A 25,032-nucleotide genomic window follows, 5' to 3' on the forward strand; every position below is an offset into this window, starting at 1 on the left:
TGCTTTATCACATATTTACGATATCAACCATGATCTTTAATTCCAAAGTTCGTTCGATCTTGACTCGATACACAAATCTCTCTCCAATCACCCTGACAAACAACTCGTGCCAACCTACACCTGTCCGGAGCGGCCCTCGTTCTTCGCTTCGACCTCAACACCCGTCACAACCAATCTGCCTGCTGCATCATGGGCCTGGCGCCACTGCTCCAAGTCGCTCAATGCTACTCTGACTAGCGAGTTGGTGCTTGATCCATCTTCCAGAACTACGACTTCTTGTTTGATGCGGTACTTGCCCCATCTGGGCAGCACATACAACCACAAGTAGTAATACACTCCACAGAGCAGAAGAATTCCAATCCCTGTGACGCAGTAAGTCGCATACCAGAAGCTGACATCTCCACCTGTTGCTCCTCCTGTTGGAGGATACCAAGGCATGATGAGCAAGTACAGATTCTGCAGAATTGTAAACACCACAGCAGCGTCCCACGCTCGGAATTCACTTCTTGGGACCCCCAACTTCTTACGCCGGTAGCGCACCACGTACAATCCCACCGACATAGTAAAAGCGAACGCAGCAGCCGGATAAGTCTGCAGGTCTGTGATGAAGTTGAACGCATCGCCCGCCGGAGGTGCCAAGATCATTATAACTGTGACAGCCCATTTAACCATATACGGTCCGATTGGTGTACCAAATGGTCTTGTGGATGCCCAGAATTTTGGGAATGGCAACACTCCTTGTCTGCAGGATGATCAGTCTTAGTACTTACTGATCTAGCCAACCTGGGTACTCACCTTCCGCATTCTCGAATGAGACGAGATTGTCCAATCTGCACGGCAATCAGGTTTCCAAATGCACTCAGAGCAATAAGCAGGTTGAAGACTTTGACGCCCTTGGCATGACCAAAGACATTGGTGAAGAAAAGACTTGCAACCGTCACACCTGACGCCTTGATATCGGCTTTTGGTACTAGTCTCAGTGTCAGTATATGCTTGCCGTTTCAAAAGACATCGGACAGACCAGCCGCAAAGTAAGCAACATTCGCAAGGATATACAGCACTGTCACAATGATCAGAGAGTATGATGCATTTCTCTTGATCGTCTTTACAGGATTCTACGACGAACGTCAGCATTTTCGACTGGATCTAATGCTCGGTGGCCTACTTTTATCTCGTTAACGATGTTGAAGGCATTCTCATAGCCGGCATATGAGAAAATGATCTTGACCAGACTGTTTGTCAAGCCGTATCCAGTCGCGTTGCCTTCAAACGCATGTCTAAAGTTCGCTCCTGGATCTTGGACTCTGGTGTGGCCACCCAAAACAACAAGTCCAGTGATGGCGATGCTATAAAAACTGCTGTTAGTGGCTGATCTTTCGGGAGGATCATCGACTCACAACACTAATGTCAGAACTTTGATCATGCCAATGGCATTGGATATACGGTAAGAGGTTTTGGTGTGAAAAATCAATACTGGAACCTCGTTAGATCATGTCGCTGTCTTGACCGTATTTTACGTCTTACACAATGTGACCAACGTATAACAAGCAATGGCGACGCCCTTTTTCTCCCAGGCAGAAGGCGTGTGGTCTCCTATCTTGAATAGATACTGAGCCATGACTGATCATGACAGTCAGTTCAGTTACATCGATTTGACGCAGTATCACATACCAATGGCGTTGCCACTGCTGAACGACAAAATCACTGTCTGGACAGCGAAGGCAATGGGGAAAAAGTATTTTGGTCGCGGAAAAGCTTGCTCCAAGTACACGACCTCTGAGCCCGATCGATTCGGGAAGTAGGATGCATACTCAAGATACACTGCAAGCGATGTACCGGACGTAAGGAGCCCCAGAGCCCAAAAGATTAGACTGGTTCCAACAGAGCCGGTACCTTTTAGTACAGTCGCCGCTGCGCCTTTATCAGCATTGGTGCTCGATGAATGTGTGGAAATGACGCACGCGTCGAGTAGACACCGGTTCCGATCATCTTGCCAACGTTAATCAAGACAATTGTCGCGGGTCCAACAGCATATCCGAGAGAAGATTTGGTCTCGACGGGCGCACCAGACACTTCTTGGTAAGATGGTTGCGATCCATTGCAGCCCTGTTCAACCACAAATTTCAGGTCGCCTGTGGTTGACACTATCTCGTGCGAAGAAAAGACATCGTTGCTCGAAGATGTTGCAGAATCTTCTTTCTTTTCGCGAACAGACCGTCGAAAGAAAGACATTGAAACTGGTCCGAGAGAACTATAAATAAATTGTCTGCAAGTATAGGAGAACGACCGACAAGCTGTTGACTACATTTACAACCATCGAACAACCGAAATATATAAACTAACAGCTGTAGCAGCAGACACGAACGATGGCGACATTGAACCTAAAGGTTGAGGATTGCACCATTGTGGAGACATGGTGGTAGTTCTTTCTCTCAAGCCAGACACAGCCATGCTTCAAGAATCCTACAATATTCAACGAGTGGTTACATGCAGTGTTTGAGGAGCCAAGTTGGTCAGGTGGAGACATGGCTGCATCGCAAATCCATAGGTGCTTTCGCGTGCTATTGCACCATCTGACGAGCAACTCATCCCAATCACGATTGGGTAACCTCAAAACGCTCTACCCGGTTGGTTCATAGTACCTTTCCCGCTGTCAGTCAGTCGCTGACAGAAACATAAACTGGATTAGGTTCATGAGCATGTTTGAACTCGACTTGCAGCTAAGGAGTATGTATCCATGATGGCTTCGGGCTGCCATCACATCACCAACACTCCGCTTTGATAAAGTCACAAACGAGCTTCAATTATATAGAGAGTGTATAGAATACAATGGTATTTCGATGACGTGTATTTTGATCGTGGTACTCCACAAGAGGTGGTGTCCAAGATAAATATTAAGAACTATATTACTGCATTAGAATATATCCTTAAATCCCATGGCATACTAAATATTCTTAGAGAAGACTTGCGATTAAGACTTTTAGTAGTATTAGTATTCACAGTACTCTTTAGAAGGCTACTAAGAACTTTTTTTATCAAAAGTAGTTACCTACTCTATATTGCATAAATTTGTGCGCCCAAAAGGAAGACGGAACATCAAGCGGGAGAAGAATTTCGGAACCGAACACGCCCTGGGTCCGTTAGCGTGTCTCAAACTCCTCTCCTTGTCTTAAGACGCCCCAGCGTGAGTACGCTTAATCTTCCCAGCCGCCGAAACTTTGGCTCCCGATCCTTGAACAGTCGCACACTATTGTTACTCTAGTCGATCATTGAAACTGACAACTCGAAGTTTCATGACATGATTCAGATATCTCACAGACGATTCATGCTGTCTCTCGCCAGTTTAATTAGCGTCTTTGAGATCCTGGATGCGGTCGTGATACTTCCCCACAAGCTGAGTACTGCCATATCCGAATGATCTACCTTGGAGAAGTGAGATAAATGAATTCAAAGATCCATGATACGATAAGGTTATTACACACATGGTTGCACTGTGCTATCTATGTATGGCATCTTCCAACCGACATAACACTACTATTATGGTCCTGGACATGGACACACGGTAGGGACAAAGAAAGCTTTTGAGCATTTGTCACCTACTGCGCTTGGGCAGATCGTTGCTATCGTTCCGCCATTTTCACGAGTCTCTGCTTCGGCAGTCAATTTTAACGGATTCTGGTCCGAATTCAAGGCTTGAACACGGTTGAAAATGATCCCAGCGGCAATGGCATGACTCGACCACAGACCATAAACACACTCGATCGGCAAATATTGCTGCTCTTCCTACACCTACGGCAACGATAGTCCCGCACTAGAGTCGATGAATTGCCTGGCTACCAGTACGGTTAGCAGTCTACCCCACTTATACTCGTCGGATCAAACAGTGTTTGAAGCCTTATAGACCCAAAGATAAGTCCTCTCCTCAATCCATCTACCGTTTCTTACTCTTCTACTTACACGTACTGACACCATGGCTTCCTCGATGGATATCAGTGGTCTCCCAAATGTGATGGATCTGCGGAGCAGGTCGTCACAGATGCTGGGCGTCTCAATCGCTTTCCTTGTACCTGTATGGGTGTCCATAGCCCTTCGTATCTATGTCAGAGTCTGTCTCGCGAAAGCTTTCGGTTGGGACGATGGAATAATGATATTGGCTGCAGTGAGTCCCTTGCCAATGCCATGTCGACTCCTGTAGACTTGTCACTGATTTCTTCACAGATGTCTTTCACCTCTTTCGCTGCATTGTTAATCGTCATTGCTGAGTATGGTTACAATAAGACGGTCGTTGAAGCATACACAACATCGGACTTCATCGGCATTTGGAATGCCCTCACGACAGCGCTTGAGGTATCTTGACCCTTCATTCCTTCTTTCTTGCTTTGCATACCCATCTCAATCTCATCTTGCTTCTTTGCAACACGTACGAAGCATGGGTAGAAGTTGTCGAAAATGTGGCTTCTTCTCCGACTCGAGCACAGGTCATTGATGCGAGCATCATCTTGGATCTGCTGATAATACTCGAAGACAATCAAGCAAACGTCACACCCTTGCAAGCAAACATTCTCATTGTTGTTTCTATGCTAACTGGTCACAAGTACACCTTGATCTACAATTCTCTCTATGTCCTTACCACAATCTTGTTCAAGATATCTCTTGCCATCGTCTTCCTTCGCATCGTTGTCGTAAAGTGGCAGCGCCGAATTATCATAATTCCAACAGCAATCTTCACGGCATACAGCCTTGCCTACATGTTCATCACCACTTTCCGGTGTGGCTCACCCAGAGAAATACTACTCAACACTGCAAGAGGAAAATGCCTTCCGGCCAGTATAGTTTCGCCGCTGCTATATGTCTCGGGCATCTCCAACGCTTTGATGGATGTGATGTTCGCATGTCTGCCTACAGCTATCCTCTGGCGCAGTCAGATGCCGAGAAAGACCAAGATCTCCTGCTGCGTACTGTTGAGTATGGGAGGGTTCAGCTGCGTTGCCTCGATCGTTCGGATTGGACTGTTGAGCGGCGTGACCGATCAAGCTCATTACTTGAGTAACGCTGTCAATACGGGTCTAGTATCCATTATTGAACCTGGATTGGCCATCACTGCGGCTTCCCTCGGAACGCTGAGACCCTTGTTCCAGGTCGTGGCAGAGAAAACATCACTCCCCTCCTGGCAAAGCTCTAACAGCAAGCATACTGCCAGGTCAGCACACTCAAAAGAATACAATGCATCGGGAGGACTCTCGCGGACTACTATCGGGGCGAAAACTATGCAGACGGACATCGACAGCATGACTGAATTGGACACGATCGAGCATGGTCAAGTCGTGACGGGCAGACCAGAGAGTCAAAGATCTCAGAGTTCACTTATAGATCATGAAGGTCAAAGTGCTTGGACGACGTATGATGGGAAAGGCGTAATGATGACTCGACAGATCCGCGTATCAGGGAGGTAGGAGGTCACAGTACAATCTTCTTATGGCGTTTGAGACTCGGTGAAGTCCTCTACTTCTGCATAAAAACCATATATCTCTTTACTACACGGATACACCTTTATAGACTGTCTTGCTGCTTTGTTTATGCCTTGCTATCCATGCAATTTCTTGGAACGCACTTGCAATGACAGCGAAACTTGGAGTGATACATATCTACACTGGATTCAGGGTTGCCATAACTAAAGCCTCCCTCTTTACATCGCTCTGATCTTGGCTGCGTACGCCATGCTCTCTGTTAGCAAAGGAATGCATCCCATTCGTCAAGTCGAATCAAAGCAGAGCTTGATGCCAAGAAGTGCACTTCGATGATACACTGGAAGAGGTGATGGTCAAGACCAGCTTTGAAGACCATGTTGGTGCATCACGATGCATCCTCGACCATCGAAGGTATACCAGTAAATCCAACTCTGCTTGGGATAAAGGGTATATTGTTGATAGAGAAGTGTCATCAAGTACATACGGCCACAGTCAGCTGAAAACTGGGCATCCCGTCCGCTCTGCCATACATAAGCAGTTGAACGGCAGATTAGTACTACGGTGGGTGACCACGTGGGAATCCCTGCTGCTGTATGTTTTGCTGTTTTTTGTCACACTGAATACATCAGGAGCATCTTTTTGCTATTGCTTCACGTTTCGTTGCTGCGAACTAAATTTCCTGCCTAATTTTGATGGTCCTTCGAAGGATTCACCAAGACTTTAGTCATCAGGCGCTAATGCGCAGCTCGTCTCACGATGACTGTGCTCGCGTGCAACCTCCCATCTTCATTCACAACCTCGACGACAAAGAACTCTTTATGTGTACAGTCAAAAGTGTATCATGGGTTCCAAAACGCCAAATGAACATGAGCAAGGTCCAGGTGGTATGTGGAGACGTAACATCTACAACCTTGCACTTCTCTGACACCAATAGCAGGATCCTCGACTAATGGTGCAATTGCAAACATTAATCCTCCGAAGCCAGCAGCAGCGACTGGCTTGGTCTCTGGTGTGCTCGAAGGGCAAGATGAAGGTGACGGCGATGGCGATGAATCAGACCACCACGTTGGATGCGACTTGAAGGCCGACAACAGTAAGCCAAGCCCTTCTTATACAACAGAAGTGATTCTGATTTGCGAAGGCAAGACCAAGAAGAAGAGAAAGAACAACAAGAAGAAAAAGAAGGCGCCTGGAAAGGGTCAACAAACAGCACCCCCGAGGGTTGCGCTTGCCAATATTTTCCACGGTAACAAGTACCCCGAGGGCGAGATTGTCGAGTACGCGATCAGCGATGACAATCTCCAGAGAACAACCTCTGCGGAGCTTCGTCATCAAGATGCTATCAAAAACATGGACGATGAATTCTTGAGTGACTATCGGAAGGCTGCAGAAGTTCATCGTCAAGTTCGCCAATACGTGCAAACAATCGCCAAACCTGGCGTCACGATGAGCCAGCTCGCCGACGAGATTGAAGAAGGCGTACGAGCATTGGTAGACCATCAGGGCCTCGAGACTGGAGACGCACTCAAGGCTGGTATGGGCTTTCCAACTGGGTTGTGCTTGAACAATGTCGGTGCACACTGGACCCCTAATCCTGGTGCCAAAGAGGTCGTGCTTCAATACGATGATGTCTTGAAGGTGGACTTTGGTGTTCACGTAAACGGCAGAATTGTCGACAGCGCGTTTACCGTAGCTTCTAATCCTGTCTACGACAATTTGCTGGCCGCCGTCAAAGAAGCCACCAATACTGGACTCAAGGTACGTTTTGTTCGGATTTTAAGGTTATTATACAAGCTCACTAGTTTCAGGAAGCTGGCATCGACGCCAGAATCGACCAAATCAGTGGAGACGTACAAGAAGTCATGGAAAGTTACGAGGTCGAGCTGAACGGCAAGACCATCCCTGTGAAAGCGGTCCAAAACATCACTGGCCACAATATCTTGCGCTACAAGATTCATGGCGACAAGCAAGTCCCGTTCGTCAAGACTGAGACCAACCAACGCATGGAAGAAGGCGATATCTTTGCCATTGAAACCTTCGGCACCACTGGTAATGGCTATCTCACGGACGATGTTGGTATCTACGGATATGGTCGCAATCAACATGTCCGTCCTACTGGCCTACAATTCGCATCTGCAAAGTCGCTTCTGAAGACCATCGACGAGAACTTTGGCACCTTGGTCTTCTCGAGGCGTTACCTCGAGCGTCTGGGAGTCAAAAACTACCATCTAGGCATGAAGTCACTCATTGCTAGTGGCGTTGTCGAGGACTATGCGCCTTTGGTCGATATACCAGGCTCTTATATAGCTCAGTTTGAGCATGTGAGTACAATGATACGAAATCAATGGATGACATGCTAACGTGCATATAGACTGTCCTGCTCAGACCGAGTTGCAAAGAAGTAGTCTCTCGTGGAGATGACTACTAGACAGGCTGTTTTGTTGCTGAGTTTTAGTATTTCTTGATTTCACCGTTTGAGTTCGATCTGCTCAGCCTTTCAACAATGACGGATACGTGTCTGATCGCATTTCAACATGCTCTGCTTGTTTCATATCATATATAAGCCCGACCAAAAACACTCTTTTACATCGCGATCTTTCATATCCCTCCTCTGCCTTATTCCAGTCTCACACACGACTCGGACGCCCGCTAGATACCCTTGACACAGCGATAGCAAAGGTCACCCATGCAGCCAGATCAATAGTAAGGCCACGAACGGCATTGACACGCAGCCATCGATCGAGATTGTTGATGTTGTCACCATTCTGATCGTGTATGTCCTTAATGCTAGGAGCAATCGAAGGCACGAACAGTAAATTTCCAAAAGCAAAAACAGCACCCGCCTTATACCATCGGAATGATTGGGTAGCAATGAGCGATGCAGGTTGAACATAGAGATTTGCGATTGCAACTCCCATCGTAGTACTCAAAAGCCTATCACGTATGGTGTTGCGTGGCGAAAGAAGCTGGGAAAGTATGTTGATAACATGGCTTTGCTGTTCTCTCAGGTACCTGGCTCGTTCATGAGTCGAAGGAAGAAGTGCCGACTCCAGGCGAACCATAATGAGCATGTCGCAGAAATGAGTGGAGCTGCCCTCAACACGACGAGGGGGTCGGTGAACTGTCGAGAAGCCATATTGGAAGCAGTCCGATGTGAATGTCTGATGTTATCCCGAGTATGTATTTTATGTGGTATTCCTGTGGTTGAAGGATGCAAGGGCTCGGGCCACGTTTCGTGGTCTCGGCCGAAAGCTGTTGATCAAATTATCCCAATTTGGATTGAATAACGTCGACCAGGGTGTGTTAAGTTAAAGGAGGACATCTAACTGCTTGCATCACCCCTTGTCTTAAATCAATAGTCCACAAAGAAAGTCTATTAAAGGCTATCTCCATGATGACACCTACATCTGTAATGCATCTACGCACTGGTGGCGTAATAAGCCCCGTACTCGCGATGTAGCAGCAGTCAGGCGCGAGGTTGCGACGAGCTTCAGCACGCAGAGAGGATGCGAAGCAACCCAGTTATCTTCGTTGCTGGTATGACCCTGGTCGTCTCAAAACATTCTTGTTTGGTGCCGTTGATCCAATATCTATGGTTTCAGAAAGCGATATCGGACTCTACAAGTACTCAAGATGCCTAATGATTGATTATGTTGTCTGTGTTTTGGTCATTTGTAAGGCTGTGTTGTTGCACTCAAAATTGCTCGGGATTGCAGTGCAGTTAGGAACAAATCCTACTGAATCAAACCTTCATGAACAAGCGCATGTACAATTTACTAGAGTCCAAAGCAAGAATCAGTCTATATATTCGAGATTTTTAGAATCTTTGAACCAAAAATGGAGCTCGTATACTAGAACTCTCTAGCGAGCAATTGGATGTTAAGCCTGTCGACTCGAGCTGCGACCATAAAATACTGTAGGTATTCAGAGTAGGGCTGACACAGCAGGTGTCTAGACCCTGAAGCGGCGGCCCGAGCCTTTGTCGACCGAGGGACACAATATTCTAACTTCCTGTTCGTTCCTGACCTCCCAGTCTTCAACCTCGATATTCGAACAGTCCGAAGCCGGACGTGCTCTGCATGTGCGCTGAGGATGATACAAGCACGATGATCATGGACTCTACTCCTTGACATCACGGCATGTCTTCGATCGCCGCAGGTCAGGTGCATCGTGACTGCCCTGTAGATGTTTACGACAACAGGTCGACTTGTCTCAAGACTGTTGCGCATGCTCCAGTCCGCTGAGCTCTAGGCGTGCCTCTATAGGTATACAGTTGTAGCGACACTTCTTTGTTAGGTCAAGGAACCACTTATTCTCATAGTGAATCATTAGAACTTCAACGGCACCGTTTTCCAACGGGGCTGAATGTTTGTGGGATGTCCTCGACGCGCACACCTTTCTCATTCTTCCAGTCGCAATTGCCCTGATATCGAGTGTCTGTTCCTGCTTCTTTTCTTTTGTTGCATCACATTCCCGCGTCGAACCTGCATCGCAGGTGACTGTCCGGCCACCACAGCCTTTCTTCGAGCACACTCCTTTTCTTGTCAGCCTTGACGGCGACCATTAAGTTTTCGACACAGTACTTGTTTTAATCGACACACTTTTTCCGGCACGATTTGCATATAGCATCGACAAGAAACTAATCATAAAGACCTGACACACCACTTGCGCATCACATCAACCGCGCGAAGCAAGCCTTCACCAATACAACAGTCGCATTGACTTTCGTCTACATTGAACAGCCACAGCAACACCGACCTATCTCAAACACCAATTGAAGCAGCCATGAAGCTCGCTTTCTTCCTCACTCTCTTCAGCTTCGGCGTTTCTGTTCTGGCAGCATCTGCCGCCGACTGGCGTTCAAAGTCCATCTACCAAGTACTGACCGATCGGTGAGTCTTCTCGCTCGCTTTAGAAGTTGCTGCGATTGACTAAGACCTCTCGACAGTTTCGCACGTCCCGATGGAAGCACCACAGCGCCCTGTAACCCAGTCGGTAAATACTGTGGTGGCACTTATCAAGGGATCATCAAGCAATTGGACTATATCTCAAACATGGGATTCACTGCCGTGAGTTCACCGAAATGTGGCGTCGAGCCGTTGACCGGCAAATGCTGAACCGAAGGACAGATCTGGATTTCCCCTATCACATATCAGATCCAGACCTGGACCCCCTATGGCGAACCATGGCATGGCTACTGGCAACAAGATCTGTATCAGCTCAACAGTGCTTTTGGCACCGCAGATGATCTCAGGGCTTTGGCCACAGCTCTACACAACAGAGGGATGGTCAGTTGAGAATGCACAAGCAAAACTCAGAACCATCACTGACTGTGCTCTAGTATCTCATGGTTGACGTTGTAGTCAATCACAACGGCTGGAACGGCAACGCGAGTTCAGTCAACTACACCATGTTCAAGCCTTTCGACAACGTTGAGTATTATCACAGCTTCTGTAATGTCGATTACAGCAACAATACCAGCATTCAAGACTGCTGGTTGGGTGACTCGAACGTAGAGCTTGTCGACCTTCGGACAGAAGATACTGTAGTCGCGTCAGAATACCAGACATGGATTCAGCAGCTGGTCGCCAATTACTCCAGTAAGTCCGTGGACATTGATCTTGAACCTTGACTCACGCTCTACCAGTTGATGGCCTTCGTATCGATACAGTCAAGCATGTTGACACGGCATTTTGGCCCGGATTTGGAGAGGCCGCTGGCGTTTTCATGACCGGCGAAGTGACTAACGGCGATCCGTATGGTCTTTGCCCTTACCAGAACTATATGGACAGTGTTCTCAACTACGCAATGTACGTGCAAAAGAATGAACATACCTTCTCCTTGCTTACATCATTCTCAGGTACTATGCAGCCACAGATGCATTCTCCTCAACTGCTGGAAGCATGTCCAAATTTGTCAGTCAGCTCAACGGCATGAAGAGCCAATGTAAAGACACCAGCGTACTTGGATCGTTCTCGGAAAATCACGACCAACCTCGCTTTGCATCATTGACCAGCGACATGTCCCTGGCTAAAAACATCATTACCTACACGATCATGGGCGACGGAATTCCCATCTTGTACGAAGGCCAGGAGCAGCATTACAGCGGCGCCCAGGATCCCTACAATCGCGAGGCTGTCTGGCTGAGTCAATACAACACTGGTGCCCCTCTCTACACCCACACGGCGAGTGTAAATCAGATTCGCAACCATGCGCTCTACGTTGATGGGGACTGGCTCACCTATCAGAATCGTGTCATTTATAGCGACAGCGCCAACGTCGCTATGCGCAAGGGAGACAATGGATACCAAAGCATCACGATTCTAACCAACAATGGTGCTAGCAGTGCTAACTACACCCTCAACATCACCAAGACTGGATATGACAGTGGCACCACGGTTGTGGACGTCCTGTCCTGCGAAGCGATGGAGGCAGGGCCGAACGGAAATCTTACAGTGTCAATGTCGCAAGGTCTTCCCAGAATCTACTATCCAGTCGAACTTTTGGATTGTAGTGGCATTTGTGGATACTAATGCTTGGTCGAGCCTGCGATGCGCTTAAGAGATGACAATTCCGCTACATAATGCCAACCACCAGGGTCCAGCCTTACAACATTGCTAGTAATTCGCTCGGTCACCTATGCGTTTTCGGTGCTCGAATTCAGTGATTGGATCGGTAATAGGCATATATAGGGATCATACATAATTCCAACCAGGTTTTCTATTGAAAATTGCATCGGTCCATCGTCACAATCGGCATCCCTGGCATCGATGCAAGGTGTTGAGCCGTCACATGAATTTTTATTTTGTATAGCGTCACTGTCGGAGCTGCGGGAGCCTGACACTTTTTTTCCTCGGAAAGCGTCATCTTTAAACCCTGGAGCGTCATACCCTGTGATATTGTAACGGTTGCCGGAAGCTTGTCTCATATTCGAGGATTGACTATTGGAGCTATCATGCTGCAATTCTCAGAAGTCTAGACACAAGATTCAAGATTAAAGAAGCAGATAGACAGAGAGTGGACAAGCCGTGTGGACGTATCTTGATGAAACAGAATATTCAATCGCGAATTTGACAGTACTCCGAGCGTGAACACGGACCTCGTGATACACGATATCCGGAGTGATCCGCGTTTAGCGCTCGGTCCAAAGCCTAATCTGGAAACCCTGGGATTCTCTCGAGTATGGTGGCGTCACAGGTGGTTAACTGCTTGCCGTTGTGTGGTGAGAAAAGAGGGACAAGACGGGATCTTTTCAGAATGGGACGATTTGGGTAGAGCAATGACGTTGATCGAGGTGATGTAATGGGCGGCTCTGCTGGCACGCCCAGCGAGGATATTAACCTCGACCTCCTGCCTTCCAGCCACAGACATTCCTGATCATCTCATCAACAGTCCATCACCCAGCGACTCCAGGCCACCTATCCCAGCCACCAACTTCTGTCAACCCTTCGACTCCACTACCTAAACGACATAGTTTATCTCAGCCCTAGTCAAAATGGTCGCCAAGATTCTCAACCTGACCATGCGTGGTTTCCAGGTAAGCTTTCAACTTTGAGAGTATCAAACGACATCGTGGATTGACACGCCATGTAGTTCATCTGGGCCCTTCTCATCATGTCGCTTGTCGGTAACATGATCGCAACTGCATACTCTGGCAACCCTTCGATTGTCAACTACGACATGTTCGTCTCGGTCTTCGGCATGCTGTCGCTGTTCTACCTCATTCCTGCAAGCATCAAGGAGTCATTCATGATCCACCCTCTCCTGGTCGTTGGTCTTGATGTCCTCAACGCCATCTTCTACTTCTGTGGTGGTGTCGCTATGGCCTCCTACCTTGGTGTCCACAGCTGTGGCAACTCTGTAAGCTAGCCCCTCATTGGTATTTTGACAACATCAACTAACAAAGCAACAGTCTTACACCACCAGCAACTCCATCACCAACGGATCTCCCAACACCTCCAAGCGCTGCCACGAGGCCCAGGCTGTCACTGCCTTCCTCTGGTTTGGCTTCGCTGCCCACGTCATCTCTGCTGTCTGCGCTGGTCTCCAGGGCCGCAACTCTGGTGTCAACATGCGCGGTGGTGCCGGTGGCATCCGCAAGGGACCTGCCATGAGCCAGGTCTAAGCGACCTCTCGCAGAGAGTTCTTTTCTCGAAATGAACCACCCACTCCACTGAACGCAGCAGACCATGCTTGAGACGCCAACATGTGTGGCCTGAGACTGGTTCTCTGTACAACAGCTTCTTGGTTACGACTGCTAATGGTCAGTCGATATCCTTATTTCGTATTCCTGTATTATACTATCACGACTTCTATGAGACAAGAAGCGGTGGAAAGGCGTTATTGTTTTGGTCATGGTATGCGCTGGCGATGGATGGTAGCGCACTAATGTGTATTTCTCTTTTTGATACCATAAATCGAAATCACCTAATTCTTCCTCAAATCCCAGTCGTCCCTCAATCAATCACTCTTGAGCTTGCCGCCACCGCCATGTGTTTGTCACTCGCTGAGCTAACATGATTCAGTGAGGAGAAAATCAAACGTACAGATGAGCTTTCATACTGCAAATGTGGGTTATTGCTGAGTGTGTTGTGCCAACTCTTGCTGCTGACGAGCCATGAGTTGTTCTAGCGGAGCACTTCTGCCAGGGACCGTGTGCTTGTCACGTACGGTGTGCGACGAGCAAGCAAGTGGAGCAGGGCACGGGACGCCGTTGTACTGAGGAACAGCGCACTGCTTGTCAATATCGACGTGTTTTCTCGTGGCAGAGACAGCAGATGGGTCATTGTCTGTGGCTGGTGAACAGGTGCCATTAGTATCAGTGTTGGGAGCAAAGCGCGGGTCATGGACGGCAGGCTGTGCGTTAAACTGCATGGCCATTATAGAAGTGTCGAGCAGATTTGTGAAGATGACAGGGATGTGGTTTTGTATATAAAATAGAGATGGAAGCAGGGACAGAGTCAGAAGACGCGCGAGGTCGGTTGCGAGACCCGAGGTAGCGTACCTGCCTAGGTATGCGACAGGGCTGTTGCCAGATTGGGCGACGCAGCGCCAAGCATCTCCTGGTGTTTCAGCGAGTTGCTAGCACCAGACAGCTTGGACAACAAACTCCCTCCCAATCATGGGCTCGCAACAATAGTCTGTCAGAAAGAGAAGGATCACACAAAAGGGACCCATGGCAGACACTCTACACAACGCGCCAATTGTCCTCGACAATGGCAGTGGCACCATTCGAGCCGGTTTCGCAGGCGAAGACGCGCCCAAATGCTATTTCCCGTCCTACGTCGGCCGTCCCAAACACCTGCGTGTTCTCGCTGGTGCTCTCGAAGGAGATGTCTTCATTGGCCAGAAGGCCCAGGAGCTGCGCGGTCTGCTGAAGATTCGCTACCCATTGGAACACGGAATCGTCACTGATTGGGACGACATGGAGAAGATCTGGCAACACGTCTACACCGAAGAGCTCAAGACACTGAGTGAAGAACACCCCGTGCTTCTGACCGAACCGCCGCTCAATCCTCGTTCCAACCGCGACACGGCTGCCCAGATCTTGTTCGAGACCTTCAACGTTCCTGCTTTGTTTACCTCCATCCAAGCTGTCTTGTCTCTCTACGCCTCAGGCAGGACCACTGGTATCGTTCTGGACTCGGGCGACGGTGTCTCGCATGCTGTCCCCGTTTATGAAGGCTTTGCAATCAACAACAGCATCCGCCGAATTGATGTCGCTGGTCGAGACGTCACCGAGCACATGCAGACGCTGCTCCGAAAGTCTGGCTACATCTTCCATACCAGTGCCGAGAAGGAGGTGGTGCGCATGATCAAAGAAAAGACAAGTTATCTGGCTCTTGATCCCAAGAAAGAAGAGAAGGACTGGGCTACAGGCAATGCCAGACAGGACGGCAAGACGGTTGAGTATACCCTGCCCGACGGCCAGAAGCTCAAGGTACAACCACGTGTCCCTTGTATATACCTTCCTAAGCTTACCATGCTCTGCAGATCGGCCCCGAGAGGTTCAGAGCGCCTGAGATTCTCTTCGATCCTGAAATCATTGGCCTCGAATATCCTGGAATTCATCAGATCGTTGTTGATGCCATCAGCCGTACTGACATGGACCTGAGAAAGTCTCTCTTCGCAAACATCGTCTTGTCCGGAGGTTCGACTTTGACCAAGGGCTTCGGTGATCGTCTCTTGCACGAGGTGCAACGTCTAGCAGTCAAAGACATGCGCATCAAGATCTTTGCACCACCCGAGCGCAAGTACAGCACGTGGATTGGTGGCAGTATTCTGGCCGGTCTCAGCACCTTCAGAAGGGTCAGTACCATCTCCATTGCACAACCAGCCTCAAGACTGACGTGATATTGCAGATGTGGGTGAATATCGACGACTGGCATGAGAACCCTGAGATTATCCATACCAAGTTTGCGTGATACATTACGCGATTCTTGCAATGCTTGACGACAAAGCTATGCCACGTTCTCGACAAGAACGACAAGTCATCTCTGCAACATGTCCTCCCCGCACACTGGTTGTGACACCTCATCGCTCGCTCCTATTTCTTCGAACGCCTGGTCTGGATCATCAGGTGTACCAGTCATCGTCGAGTAATCCGCTTGAGCACCTGACCGAAACGCTTGAAACTTCCCAGCTCAGACTGCTTTCCCGAGCATCTCCCCGCAGGCGCCATCTCGTCTGGAGACCGTTTCGTTCTTCTGGAAAGCAACACCCTGGCTCTAAATGCGGAGAAAGGTCAGGCCAAGAAGGAGCTACATTCCGCCACCTCTTCATAGTGATGCTCCGGAGCTGGCCGCCTGAGCAGAAGGGCTGAAGGATTGGACTGAGCCCACACCCCGAGCGGCTAGACAAAGGTCCAAGACACAGACCAGGGCAATATACGAGCCAGGAGAAAAATGAGGGGAAAACGTTTTTGCGGGGACTCAGGTAAAAAGGCACACCATTCCCGATAGCCGTAGTCCGGGGCTACCAAACAATACACTACTCGACTTTCTTGTCAATACATTACCAAATAGTTTCAGTGACTTTCCATAGACCATCGACGGGCCAAGACAGATGGAGAGAACGAATAAAACAGAGACGAGTGTCGCGTTCGCAAGGAGCAAGAGCTACGATTGGCTTGTACACTGCTTAGCATGAAGACGATCCACATAGCCTGACCAAGCACGATTCGAATCAAGGAGACACCGATGATTCAGAGCAACGAAGTTCATCTCTTCTCGAAACCACATGTACATGTGCTACGATATGCAGTGGCGACTTTGAACTATTTCGGTGGCAGCGAGTTGTACGAGCGGTGTGTAACTGTTGTCAAGGGACAAAGAAGGTCACACGCACCTGAAGTCGGTGTAGGAGAGCCGTAAACAGCAGGTGTTCGATTGAAGCTTCCATCGTTGACAACGAGACATTTTTCAAGTCGGTACGGAAGAGCTCCGCTCCGTGGGTTGCGTGACTAGGTACTCTCCTGGCTCATCATCGTGAGCTATGGTGATGCAACGAATCCCTAGAGCACAACATTGAATGATCTCCAAGGGCATTCTTGCTCATCGTGCCACTCAGCCTCACAACACATTAAAGTAACACCGCAGCAGAGTGACATCTCTTACGACAGCAATATTGGCATCATCACTGCAACGAATGTTCTCATCATCCTCCTCTCCGTGTTTGCGATTCGAACCCGTGGGTCGTGCTGTCACAGGAGGCGCCGTGTGATTTGCTAATAACCGCGGACGCCTTACTGAAACTTACTTAGCCGTCGTGAGCAATTCATGGGGTAATAGCGTCGATTTTTGTATTTTCTGGGGGTAATGGAAATAGAAGTACCACGTCTTGGCTTGCTTTGGTCAGTGAGCTCATTCCACTTTGAGTTGCAAGGCCGATGAGGGGGCCGTCGTGGCAGACAGCTCAGACAGGAGTTCTTTGCAGAATTTGCAAAGAAAAACGAGGTTGTAATTTGAATATCGGGCAGCTCCGAAAGAGCTAGAACCTACGAAAGGTTGCCAGGCAGCTGATGTGACTGTGCTGCGCAAAATGATGTGGAAAAAAACTTTTCGGTTCAAGTCATTCGGGTAACGGATTCATCAGCTTTGCCCATGAGCCAAGGCCGCATGATCACTTTGCCGTTTGACACTAAGCATCTAGGGGAATAGCATTAAAAACTTTTGCCCACGCGTAAGGTGGTGCAATTTTTGGCCCAGGATGCGTTGCCTTTCGATCGTGATGTGTCAACACTCGATCCTGCTGCTGGTTTTTCATATATAGACCCCCGCTGCTTGCCCCTCGTAGCTGTTGATTCATATCACAATCTCAAACCACTTTCCATTACAACTTCTTCCACATACTACTGGGTCCATTGAATACTCTCACACGTCGTTCCGACCAACAATTATAACTACAATCACACATTCATAAACATGGTCTCATTGAGCTACCTCATTCACGAGCCTCACCCCTCAGCTCCTAGAGGCAGGAGCACAGCATACCTTGGCTCTGGACGAGGAGGTGCTGGAAACTACGCTCGTTACAAGGTCGAGGATCTTACTGTCGGTCAAGAAGCTACTGGCCCTGCATCCCGTGCTGCCATGTCTCCTCCTCCACCAAACCAGAAGTACATTGCTGGCAGAGGTGGCATGGGAAACACTTTTACTCGCCAGGAAAGCCAAAGAGCAATCTTCTCTTTTGACGAAGAGCTTGCTCGCGATCAGAAGCTCATGGATGCTCGCGCTAAGGCTCCTGTTTACCACACTGGTAGAGGAGGCTCAGGCAACTTCGTCGATGAGATGAAGCCTTCTGCCAGCCGCCAGAACAGTGCTGCTTCCATCTCATCAAATGGCTCGTCTGTGTCCGACAAGGCCCGCCGCTTCGGTGGTGCCCTCAGAAATCTGAGCAGAACCTGGAGCAGAGACTCTGGCCGCGAGTAGACCATTATTTCATACTCTGCTTCCATCACGCCACGCCTCTTTACGACACCTTAACGACCACCCAAAAAGTTTTTGCTTTCCATCATTTCATCAGCATCAAAACAACCAGCGAGGAGTTCTATCATCTGGAAGGACGTCCTCGTGCAGAGGGCTTCCAAGCATCGAGCATTTTGTGTCTTTCTTACAACCAAACGGGATCTATTGGGAGTCTTTGAATCATCATCATTGTTCGATACCCAGTTTTGCATTTGAAATGGCTACTTTTGTTTTTGGCCATCTCTGCAAAAGCATCCCTTGAGAGGGCATACCTTTTCCCACTCTTCAATTCTTGTTCAAAAATTCTATCTAGCTATTTTCTCATAATGTATCAACACCTCACTTTTTTGAAAGACTTGATATTGCCACTTGTTTCCTCGTAGTGTCTATGAACAGTGTATTTGAGTAATTCAGATGACCGGACGCCTCAAGTATTGTTTGTGTGCCTGACCCATGCCAATATCTCCGCCAAACCCAAGAAAACCTGGCATCATCGATGTTGAAAATGACGTCTACGCGTTTCTGTGCAACCAACTTCCCAGACAACCAACCGGACTTCGACCCACATGTTCTTCCTTCCTCGGAGCTCTCTCCTTGCAGAGTTTTCTTTCTTTAATCTGCTTTGCTGATCCGGTTCGGTGTTCGCAGTCGCTCAAGACCCGATGATGGTTGTTGTTGCCGCTTGCCGGATGGTGTTCCGCTCCTGCCGTTGTTCTCAAGGGAAACCTTCCATCAGATTTCTAGAAAGACTTGGCAAACATTTGACTCATGCTTTCAACATGACCTGAGTCAAGTATGTGCCAAATGTGTGCGACTTTTTGCTCACGCGAGTTGTTTCGAAGCCATCCACAAAAAAAGTTCACCAAATCATCTTAGTATGCTTAGGGGTAGGCACATAGCCATCATACAACGTACGGCCATTTCTCGATTTAGTATTCAACATGGACTTCTCAGACGACAAGGTAAGGGAGCAAGTCCACGGGTGATGAACGTGGCTGTAAAGGTGGCAATCTGCCTACACAAATGCCTCGATATAACACCAAAACTGACAATTTGGAATTGAAGGATCATCATCATGACACGCATGCTATCCCGCCTCAATTTATACAGGAGCAGTATTGGCACTACAACAAAATCAAAATCTCGGATCTGGAACAGGACGAAAGTGTGGTGAATTGGGTTAAAGGTTTGAGCGAAGAACAAGCAAAAGTTCTCAGACCGGTCAGCACGATCTCGAAGTCTGCGATTGAAAAGGCGTGCATTGCTTTTCGAAATGCTGCGTTGGGGACTGAAGGGGATGAGACCCCACTCGAGACTGAGATTGAGGATGTGACTGTCTACGAGCATACAGACTTTCCAGGTGAGTTATGGTCTATCGAATGCATTGAACAGTTGATGCTGAACGATGGAACCAGGCTTGCAAATAGCGCCAGGCATCCTACCGCCGGAGACGCAAGTCCTCTGGATATCGCAAATTATGCACAAGTACATGGCCAACCCAAAACACAAAATCAACCTACAAACAGATTTCGACATCGAGTACCCAACACCAGAAGATGAAAAGTCGGAAGAGACTCCATCTTTGTTCTCATACGACCCTCAATCTACACACGCAACACCAAAGGATCCGGAATCTCAAAAGTCACTCAACATGGCACAAATGCTATCAAGGAAACTTCGCTGGTTGACTTTGGGTGAACAGTACCACTGGCCGACCCGCAGCTACCCTAGGAATGGACCCACAACATTCCCTTCAGATCTAAGCACGCTGGTAAGCGGTCTCTTCCCACACATCCGACCGGAATCTGGCGTGTGCTTGTTGTACGGACAAAAAGATTACATGCCGGTCCACCGCGACGTCAGTGAGCTGTGCGAGCGTGGACTTGCTTCGTTCTCTTTTGGCTGCGACGGCATCTTTGTGATCGCAAGAGGCGAGACTGAGCTAGAGGAAGGAGAAGACATAAAGAAGAGGACCGTAGCCATCAGGGTCAGAAGTGGTGACTGTGTGCACATGGATGGAGAGACTAGGTGGGCGTGGCATGCTATGCCTCGCACGATACCAAACTCCTGTCCGAAATGGCTGGCCGAGTGGCCTGCAGTAAAAGGCGACGCGGCAAAGAGAGTCAGTGACAAAGAGCGCAAGGCTTATCAACGATGGAAAGGCTTTATGGGAACGAAAAGGCTGAACGTCAGCGTCAGGCAAGTCTGGGATTGAGAGAAAGACTAAGATGACGATGTGAGGAAGGCAAACCTATCGCGGGTGGGCACCTGCCATCTCAGGCCCGAGTCGTGACTTCTTCTGGAAACTGTTTTTTGGAAGTCAAAAGACTGAAGAAAGAAATGCGCACCACGACAATGCAACCTTCACTCCGAACGAAACAAGGCAGTATCATTAAAAGATGTGCTAATGCCGGACTCTCTTTGGACAAAGCTCTAATCTGAGATGACTATGCATCTTCATAGCCCAATATTTTGCCCGGTGTGGACATGAGAGAGGTACGATGCCAGATCGTGGCAGGTAATTGAAAGACCGGAGACACTAGTCAGGGTCATCACTCCTTGTACAGAATCGATGACATTTTCTCTGCAACCACCACTCTCGTGTATCCTTCCCAATCGCCACAAGATTACACGTATATCAGCGAGGAGAGCTACTGTTGTCTTGACCAGCTCCTCATGTGCTAAAATATGTAAGGCGTATTGCTGTAGTCTCATATTGGATTCGTCACCTACTATCAGAAGAATGCAATGTTGCCTGTCCACCATGCCGGGCGACATTGTTCTAGTCCACCATCAATGGCATTGAGCTGGCTATCCGATCCAACAACTCGGTAATGCGTGTTGCATTCCTCGAGATGGCGTTGCCATGCCGCCCTTGCCTGAGATTGCCTTGGCAAGGGGTGTTGACTCTCTGTGGCTCATATTCGAGACGACCCCGACGATTATACTCCTCTTGGCACTCAAATCTCGCATTACACGCCAATTCGAGTCTCGATTACGATGAAGCTGGGTGCGGTTTCCCTGGCTTTTGGCCTTGCCACCTTGGTTAGAGGTCAAAACGTTGGAGCAGACGGCATCACGACTGTGCTCACAGCGACTTGTACAGCTACTGGTACCCAAACATATGCATTCGTTGATACCGCCGGTTCTACCTACCAGTACATGTGTGGTGGTGGGTCAGGAGGCACCGCTATTACCACGATCCCATCTGCCAGCGTGACTGGTGGTTGGCAGGCCTGCTTCTCATTCTGTGACGCCGCCAGCGGTTGCTCAGGTTTCTCATATGTGAGTCGAAAGACTATGGATATACTATGGCGACTAACAGAGTTTGTTCCTGTTGTTGCTAGGTGCTCAATTGACTTCGCTGACTAAAAGCATTCACTAGAACCAAGGAGCGGCCTATGGTAATGGACCTGGCCAATGCATTCTAAAGTCCGGGTCGCAGTCGTTCGCAAGTACAACAAATCTCCTCTCTACTCGTATCGCAGGTTTGAACACGCGATACATTGCTAGTACGTATCAGGGCTTAAATCTCGATCCTGTCTAGCTGACCACGAACAGAACCTAGCCCGACCTTTTCATGTCCGCAACAAGACGGGCAAACAGTGACCGACACTTATGGCGTAGCATACCTGATTTCTTGTGGAAACAGCACGTCTGGCAACTCGCCTGTTGACATGCAACCTCAAGCGCCCAACAACTTTAATGACTGCTTCGCACTGTGTGACAATTATGTTCCTGCGACAACCCAGACGGTCTATACCAGCTGCAACGCATTCCTCTTTATTGGGCAATCTTCTAACGGTGTAGGAGCTGGCAATTGCTACCTCAAATATGCAACACCGTCTGCTACGTTCATGACTGGCTCTTCTTCGAACTATGTCGGAGCTATTAGGATTCCTGCAGCAGCGACAATGAGCACTGCGTCGACTGTTTTCACATCTACGATCACACCAGCACCAGGCTATATCTCTTTGACTTCATCCAGCTCTTCGTCCTCTAGCTCTTCATCATCCAGTGCATCATCTTCGTCATCGTCTTCATCCTCGTCGTCTTCGTCATCGTCTTCATCTTTGTCATCTTCTCGCAGTTCAGCATCGTCCTCATCTTCTTCCAGTTCGAGTTTCAGCAGTTCTTCATCCAGCGTATCTTCATCATCAAGTAGTTCGCTTTCCTCGAGCAGTTCAAGCTCGGTATCATCGAGTTCATCGTCTTCGGCCTCATCATCAACCTCGTCCTCAGTCAGCAGCCTAGCAGCACAAATCACTGCATCGATATCAAGCAGCAGTTCTTCTTCATCAAGTTCTAGCTCGTCTAGCTCAAGTGCTAGTAGCAGCAACTCATCTTCTTTATCAAGCAGCAGCAGTTCAAGCGCCAGTTCTTCAAGTTCATCGTCAATGTCGTCCTCAATTTCATCGTCCGCAGGGGCAGCTTCTATATTGGCTTCTGTTTCGTCCAGCAGCTCGTCTTCTTCGTCAAGTTCGAGTAGTTCTAGCGTGAGCTCTAGTCTATCTAGCTCATCATCGTCAAGCGCTTCATCGTCAAGCAGCTCCAGCGTTTCATCCTCATTATCATCTTCAGCTTCTTCTTCGGCAGGTGTTGCTTCCATATCAGCTTCGAGCAGCTCGTCATCTTCATCATCATCTTCGTCTAGCAGTTCTAGCAGTTCTGTCAGCTCCAGTCTATCATCTTCGAGCAGTTCTTCATCCTCGAGCGCTTCATCATCTAGCAGTTCAAGCGTTTCCAGCTCCATTTCATCCTTAGTCTCGTCCTCGGCAAGATTGGCTTCCATCACATCGTCTGCTAGCAGCTCATCCTCATCATCTTCTTCGTCGTCATCATCATCATCTTCATCCTCTTCCTCCTCGTCCTCAAGCGCTTCATCGTCTGGCAGTTCGAGCGTTTCGAGTTCCATATCATCCTCAGTCGCATTCTCGGCAAGTTTGGCTTCGGTGACCTCATCCGCAAGCAGTTCGTCTTCATCATCTTCCTCGTCATCTTCGTCTTCATCATCGTCGAGCGCTTCGTCGTCAAGCAGTTCCAGTGTCTCGTCTTCACTTTCTTCGTCTTCCTCGTCCTCAGTATCGTCTTCAGTGTCGTCCTCTGCAGGTCTGGCTTCTGCTACCTCATCTGCCAGCAGTTCGTCTTCATCATCTTTCTCATCTTCATCATCATCATCGGCGTCATCGAGTAGTTCTAGCAGCGCCAGTTCCAGTCTGTCATCTTCGAGCAGTTCGTCTGTATCGAGTAGCATTTCTAGTTCTGCGTCGTCACTTCTGAGCTCGAGTCTGAACACACCATTTTCTTGCAATTCTACGGTTACGGTTTCGGTTACTTGGACACCGCCGTCGAGGATGGAACTTTAGCTAGGATAGGTGGAGAAAGAATTAGCTTGCGCATCCGTGTAAAGGAAGTAGTCATAGCATAGCAATTGAAAAGAGAATTCGAGAACGTCAATGATGAGCACAATTGAACAAGATACTATATGCTGTTACAATTTGTCCGGCCTCAGTATTTATAGTTCGAGCATGTAAAACAAGGCAAACCTTTAGGCATCACCTGTTTCGTGTATAAACTCATATGTCTGCACTTGGCTGTGGAAATTTATGTCCGAGCGAACTTCAATGGTATTCCGGCTCCAGCAAAGAGCGAATCGTACACTATAGAAAAGCACAATATTTTTCGTGAGTGGAGGCTTGTGCGCAGAGAGCCGAGACGTTGTTCTTTCTCAGCGGACCCTGTCCTGTCTCATGATAGTATTGTGAATTTTTATAGCTACACGTCTTGGATGTTTAGCACAAGGGGAGGGTGTTGATTTTGGCAGACACAACAGTCACCCTCCTCGCCGACACGCATGTACCCTCGTGGCGACTGGCAAGAACAAGAGAGCGGTAGTGGACTAGCGTTAAGGAACAATGTCGCCCCGCATGATGGATAGGCAACATTGCATTCTTCTGATAATGGGTGACAGATCCAAACATGAGGCCTAAAGCTTGTAAATCTTTCGCGCCCTCCATGTGCTATAGGTTGTCACGATCTAGCTAAAGAAATGCACAGTCATTTGGTGAAGAGTGTGGGTTCCAAGGAGAAGACATCATTCAAACTATCTCCATGGCCAGACTCGTATTTAGATCGCAATGGTGCATTCCGACAGCTTGTAGAGAATCATATGCGTGGAGAAGGATCAATTCAAAGACACACGAGGAGGGTTAGACGACTTACAGCGATTAGGTACACGCCTGCCTTCTGAGGCACTTCGAAGAAGGATTCTCATTCTCGATGGCTGATTGTGTTTTGATTCAATAGGAAGGAGGAAGGACAGATAAGGAAAGATTGTATCCAATTCCACTCATAATGCCTTTACATCTTAGAATGGGAAGGAGCTGATCGCGATCTTGCGAATCTTGAGTACAAGGGTAGGACACGGCGTGTCAAGAAGCCTCGGAAATCGTGTCATCCTGTCTATAGCAAAACAATAGTCCAGCGAAATCGTCTTTGCATGATGTTCCTGACTTGTCAGTGTGAAAACTCGCAATACGATGGTGCAAGAGGAGCTGGATGTCTCGTAGCATATGTGGCTGTGGTAGAAGAGCGGTTGG

General features: G+C 48.5%; 11 protein-coding genes across 11 annotated transcripts; 8 read left to right on the top strand and 3 right to left on the bottom strand.

The window, feature by feature from the left end:
• Positions 1-114: 114 nt before the first annotated feature.
• M437DRAFT_82440 (amino acid transporter) lies at positions 115-2,232 on the bottom strand (the record flags this gene model as incomplete). Its single annotated transcript, XM_041027745.1, has 8 exons — positions 115-742; positions 796-970; positions 1,022-1,115; positions 1,166-1,346; positions 1,398-1,473; positions 1,525-1,620; positions 1,672-1,911; positions 1,962-2,232. The coding sequence occupies 8 exons, from the start codon at positions 2,230-2,232 to the stop codon at positions 115-117; spliced, it is 1,761 nt and encodes a 586-aa protein (XP_040882500.1).
• Positions 2,233-3,970: 1,738 nt separating this feature from the next.
• On the top strand, positions 3,971-5,138 carry M437DRAFT_14222 (uncharacterized protein; the record flags this gene model as incomplete). Its single annotated transcript, XM_041018753.1, has 3 exons — positions 3,971-4,159; positions 4,219-4,347; positions 4,596-5,138. Coding segments are annotated over 3 exons (861 nt in total), but the record flags the coding sequence as incomplete, so codon positions are not given.
• Positions 5,139-6,309: 1,171 nt separating this feature from the next.
• On the top strand, positions 6,310-7,896 carry M437DRAFT_73397 (methionine aminopeptidase; the record flags this gene model as incomplete). Its single annotated transcript, XM_041026018.1, has 5 exons — positions 6,310-6,352; positions 6,406-6,561; positions 6,610-7,226; positions 7,277-7,789; positions 7,840-7,896. 5 exons carry the CDS (start codon positions 6,310-6,312, stop codon positions 7,894-7,896), a joined length of 1,386 nt encoding a protein of 461 aa, XP_040882502.1.
• A 2,357-nt stretch (positions 7,897-10,253) lies between these two features.
• M437DRAFT_42314 (alpha-amylase) lies at positions 10,254-12,001 on the top strand (the record flags this gene model as incomplete). The annotated part of the gene is made up of 6 exons (XM_041020543.1): positions 10,254-10,360; positions 10,417-10,537; positions 10,598-10,756; positions 10,810-11,068; positions 11,116-11,278; positions 11,329-12,001. The coding sequence occupies 6 exons, from the start codon at positions 10,254-10,256 to the stop codon at positions 11,999-12,001; spliced, it is 1,482 nt and encodes a 493-aa protein (XP_040882503.1).
• Positions 12,002-12,963: 962 nt separating this feature from the next.
• Positions 12,964-13,593, top strand: M437DRAFT_82443 (uncharacterized protein; the record flags this gene model as incomplete). The annotated part of the gene is made up of 3 exons (XM_041027746.1): positions 12,964-13,005; positions 13,062-13,328; positions 13,381-13,593. 3 exons carry the CDS (start codon positions 12,964-12,966, stop codon positions 13,591-13,593), a joined length of 522 nt encoding a protein of 173 aa, XP_040882504.1.
• Positions 13,594-14,042: 449 nt separating this feature from the next.
• M437DRAFT_42144 (uncharacterized protein) lies at positions 14,043-14,342 on the bottom strand (the record flags this gene model as incomplete). Its single annotated transcript, XM_041020516.1, has 1 exon — positions 14,043-14,342. The coding sequence occupies one exon, from the start codon at positions 14,340-14,342 to the stop codon at positions 14,043-14,045; it is 300 nt and encodes a 99-aa protein (XP_040882505.1).
• Positions 14,343-14,643: 301 nt separating this feature from the next.
• On the top strand, positions 14,644-15,892 carry M437DRAFT_42649 (actin-like protein; the record flags this gene model as incomplete). The annotated part of the gene is made up of 3 exons (XM_041020614.1): positions 14,644-15,408; positions 15,462-15,776; positions 15,830-15,892. The coding sequence occupies 3 exons, from the start codon at positions 14,644-14,646 to the stop codon at positions 15,890-15,892; spliced, it is 1,143 nt and encodes a 380-aa protein (XP_040882506.1).
• A 1,998-nt stretch (positions 15,893-17,890) lies between these two features.
• On the top strand, positions 17,891-18,397 carry M437DRAFT_73403 (uncharacterized protein; the record flags this gene model as incomplete). Its single annotated transcript, XM_041026019.1, has 1 exon — positions 17,891-18,397. One exon carries the CDS (start codon positions 17,891-17,893, stop codon positions 18,395-18,397), a length of 507 nt encoding a protein of 168 aa, XP_040882507.1.
• Positions 18,398-19,374: 977 nt separating this feature from the next.
• M437DRAFT_64087 (oxidoreductase domain-containing protein) lies at positions 19,375-20,648 on the top strand (the record flags this gene model as incomplete). The annotated part of the gene is made up of 3 exons (XM_041024354.1): positions 19,375-19,395; positions 19,499-19,793; positions 19,849-20,648. The coding sequence occupies 3 exons, from the start codon at positions 19,375-19,377 to the stop codon at positions 20,646-20,648; spliced, it is 1,116 nt and encodes a 371-aa protein (XP_040882508.1).
• A 785-nt stretch (positions 20,649-21,433) lies between these two features.
• On the top strand, positions 21,434-21,864 carry M437DRAFT_82448 (uncharacterized protein; the record flags this gene model as incomplete). Its single annotated transcript, XM_041027747.1, has 2 exons — positions 21,434-21,759; positions 21,819-21,864. The coding sequence occupies 2 exons, from the start codon at positions 21,434-21,436 to the stop codon at positions 21,862-21,864; spliced, it is 372 nt and encodes a 123-aa protein (XP_040882509.1).
• A 533-nt stretch (positions 21,865-22,397) lies between these two features.
• Positions 22,398-23,687, bottom strand: M437DRAFT_64088 (uncharacterized protein; the record flags this gene model as incomplete). Its single annotated transcript, XM_041024355.1, has 1 exon — positions 22,398-23,687. One exon carries the CDS (start codon positions 23,685-23,687, stop codon positions 22,398-22,400), a length of 1,290 nt encoding a protein of 429 aa, XP_040882510.1.
• Positions 23,688-25,032: the final 1,345 nt, after the last annotated feature.

Source organism: Aureobasidium melanogenum, assembly GCF_000721775.1.
Source record: "Aureobasidium melanogenum CBS 110374 unplaced genomic scaffold scaffold_4, whole genome shotgun sequence".
NCBI lineage: Eukaryota > Fungi > Ascomycota > Dothideomycetes > Dothideales > Saccotheciaceae > Aureobasidium > Aureobasidium melanogenum.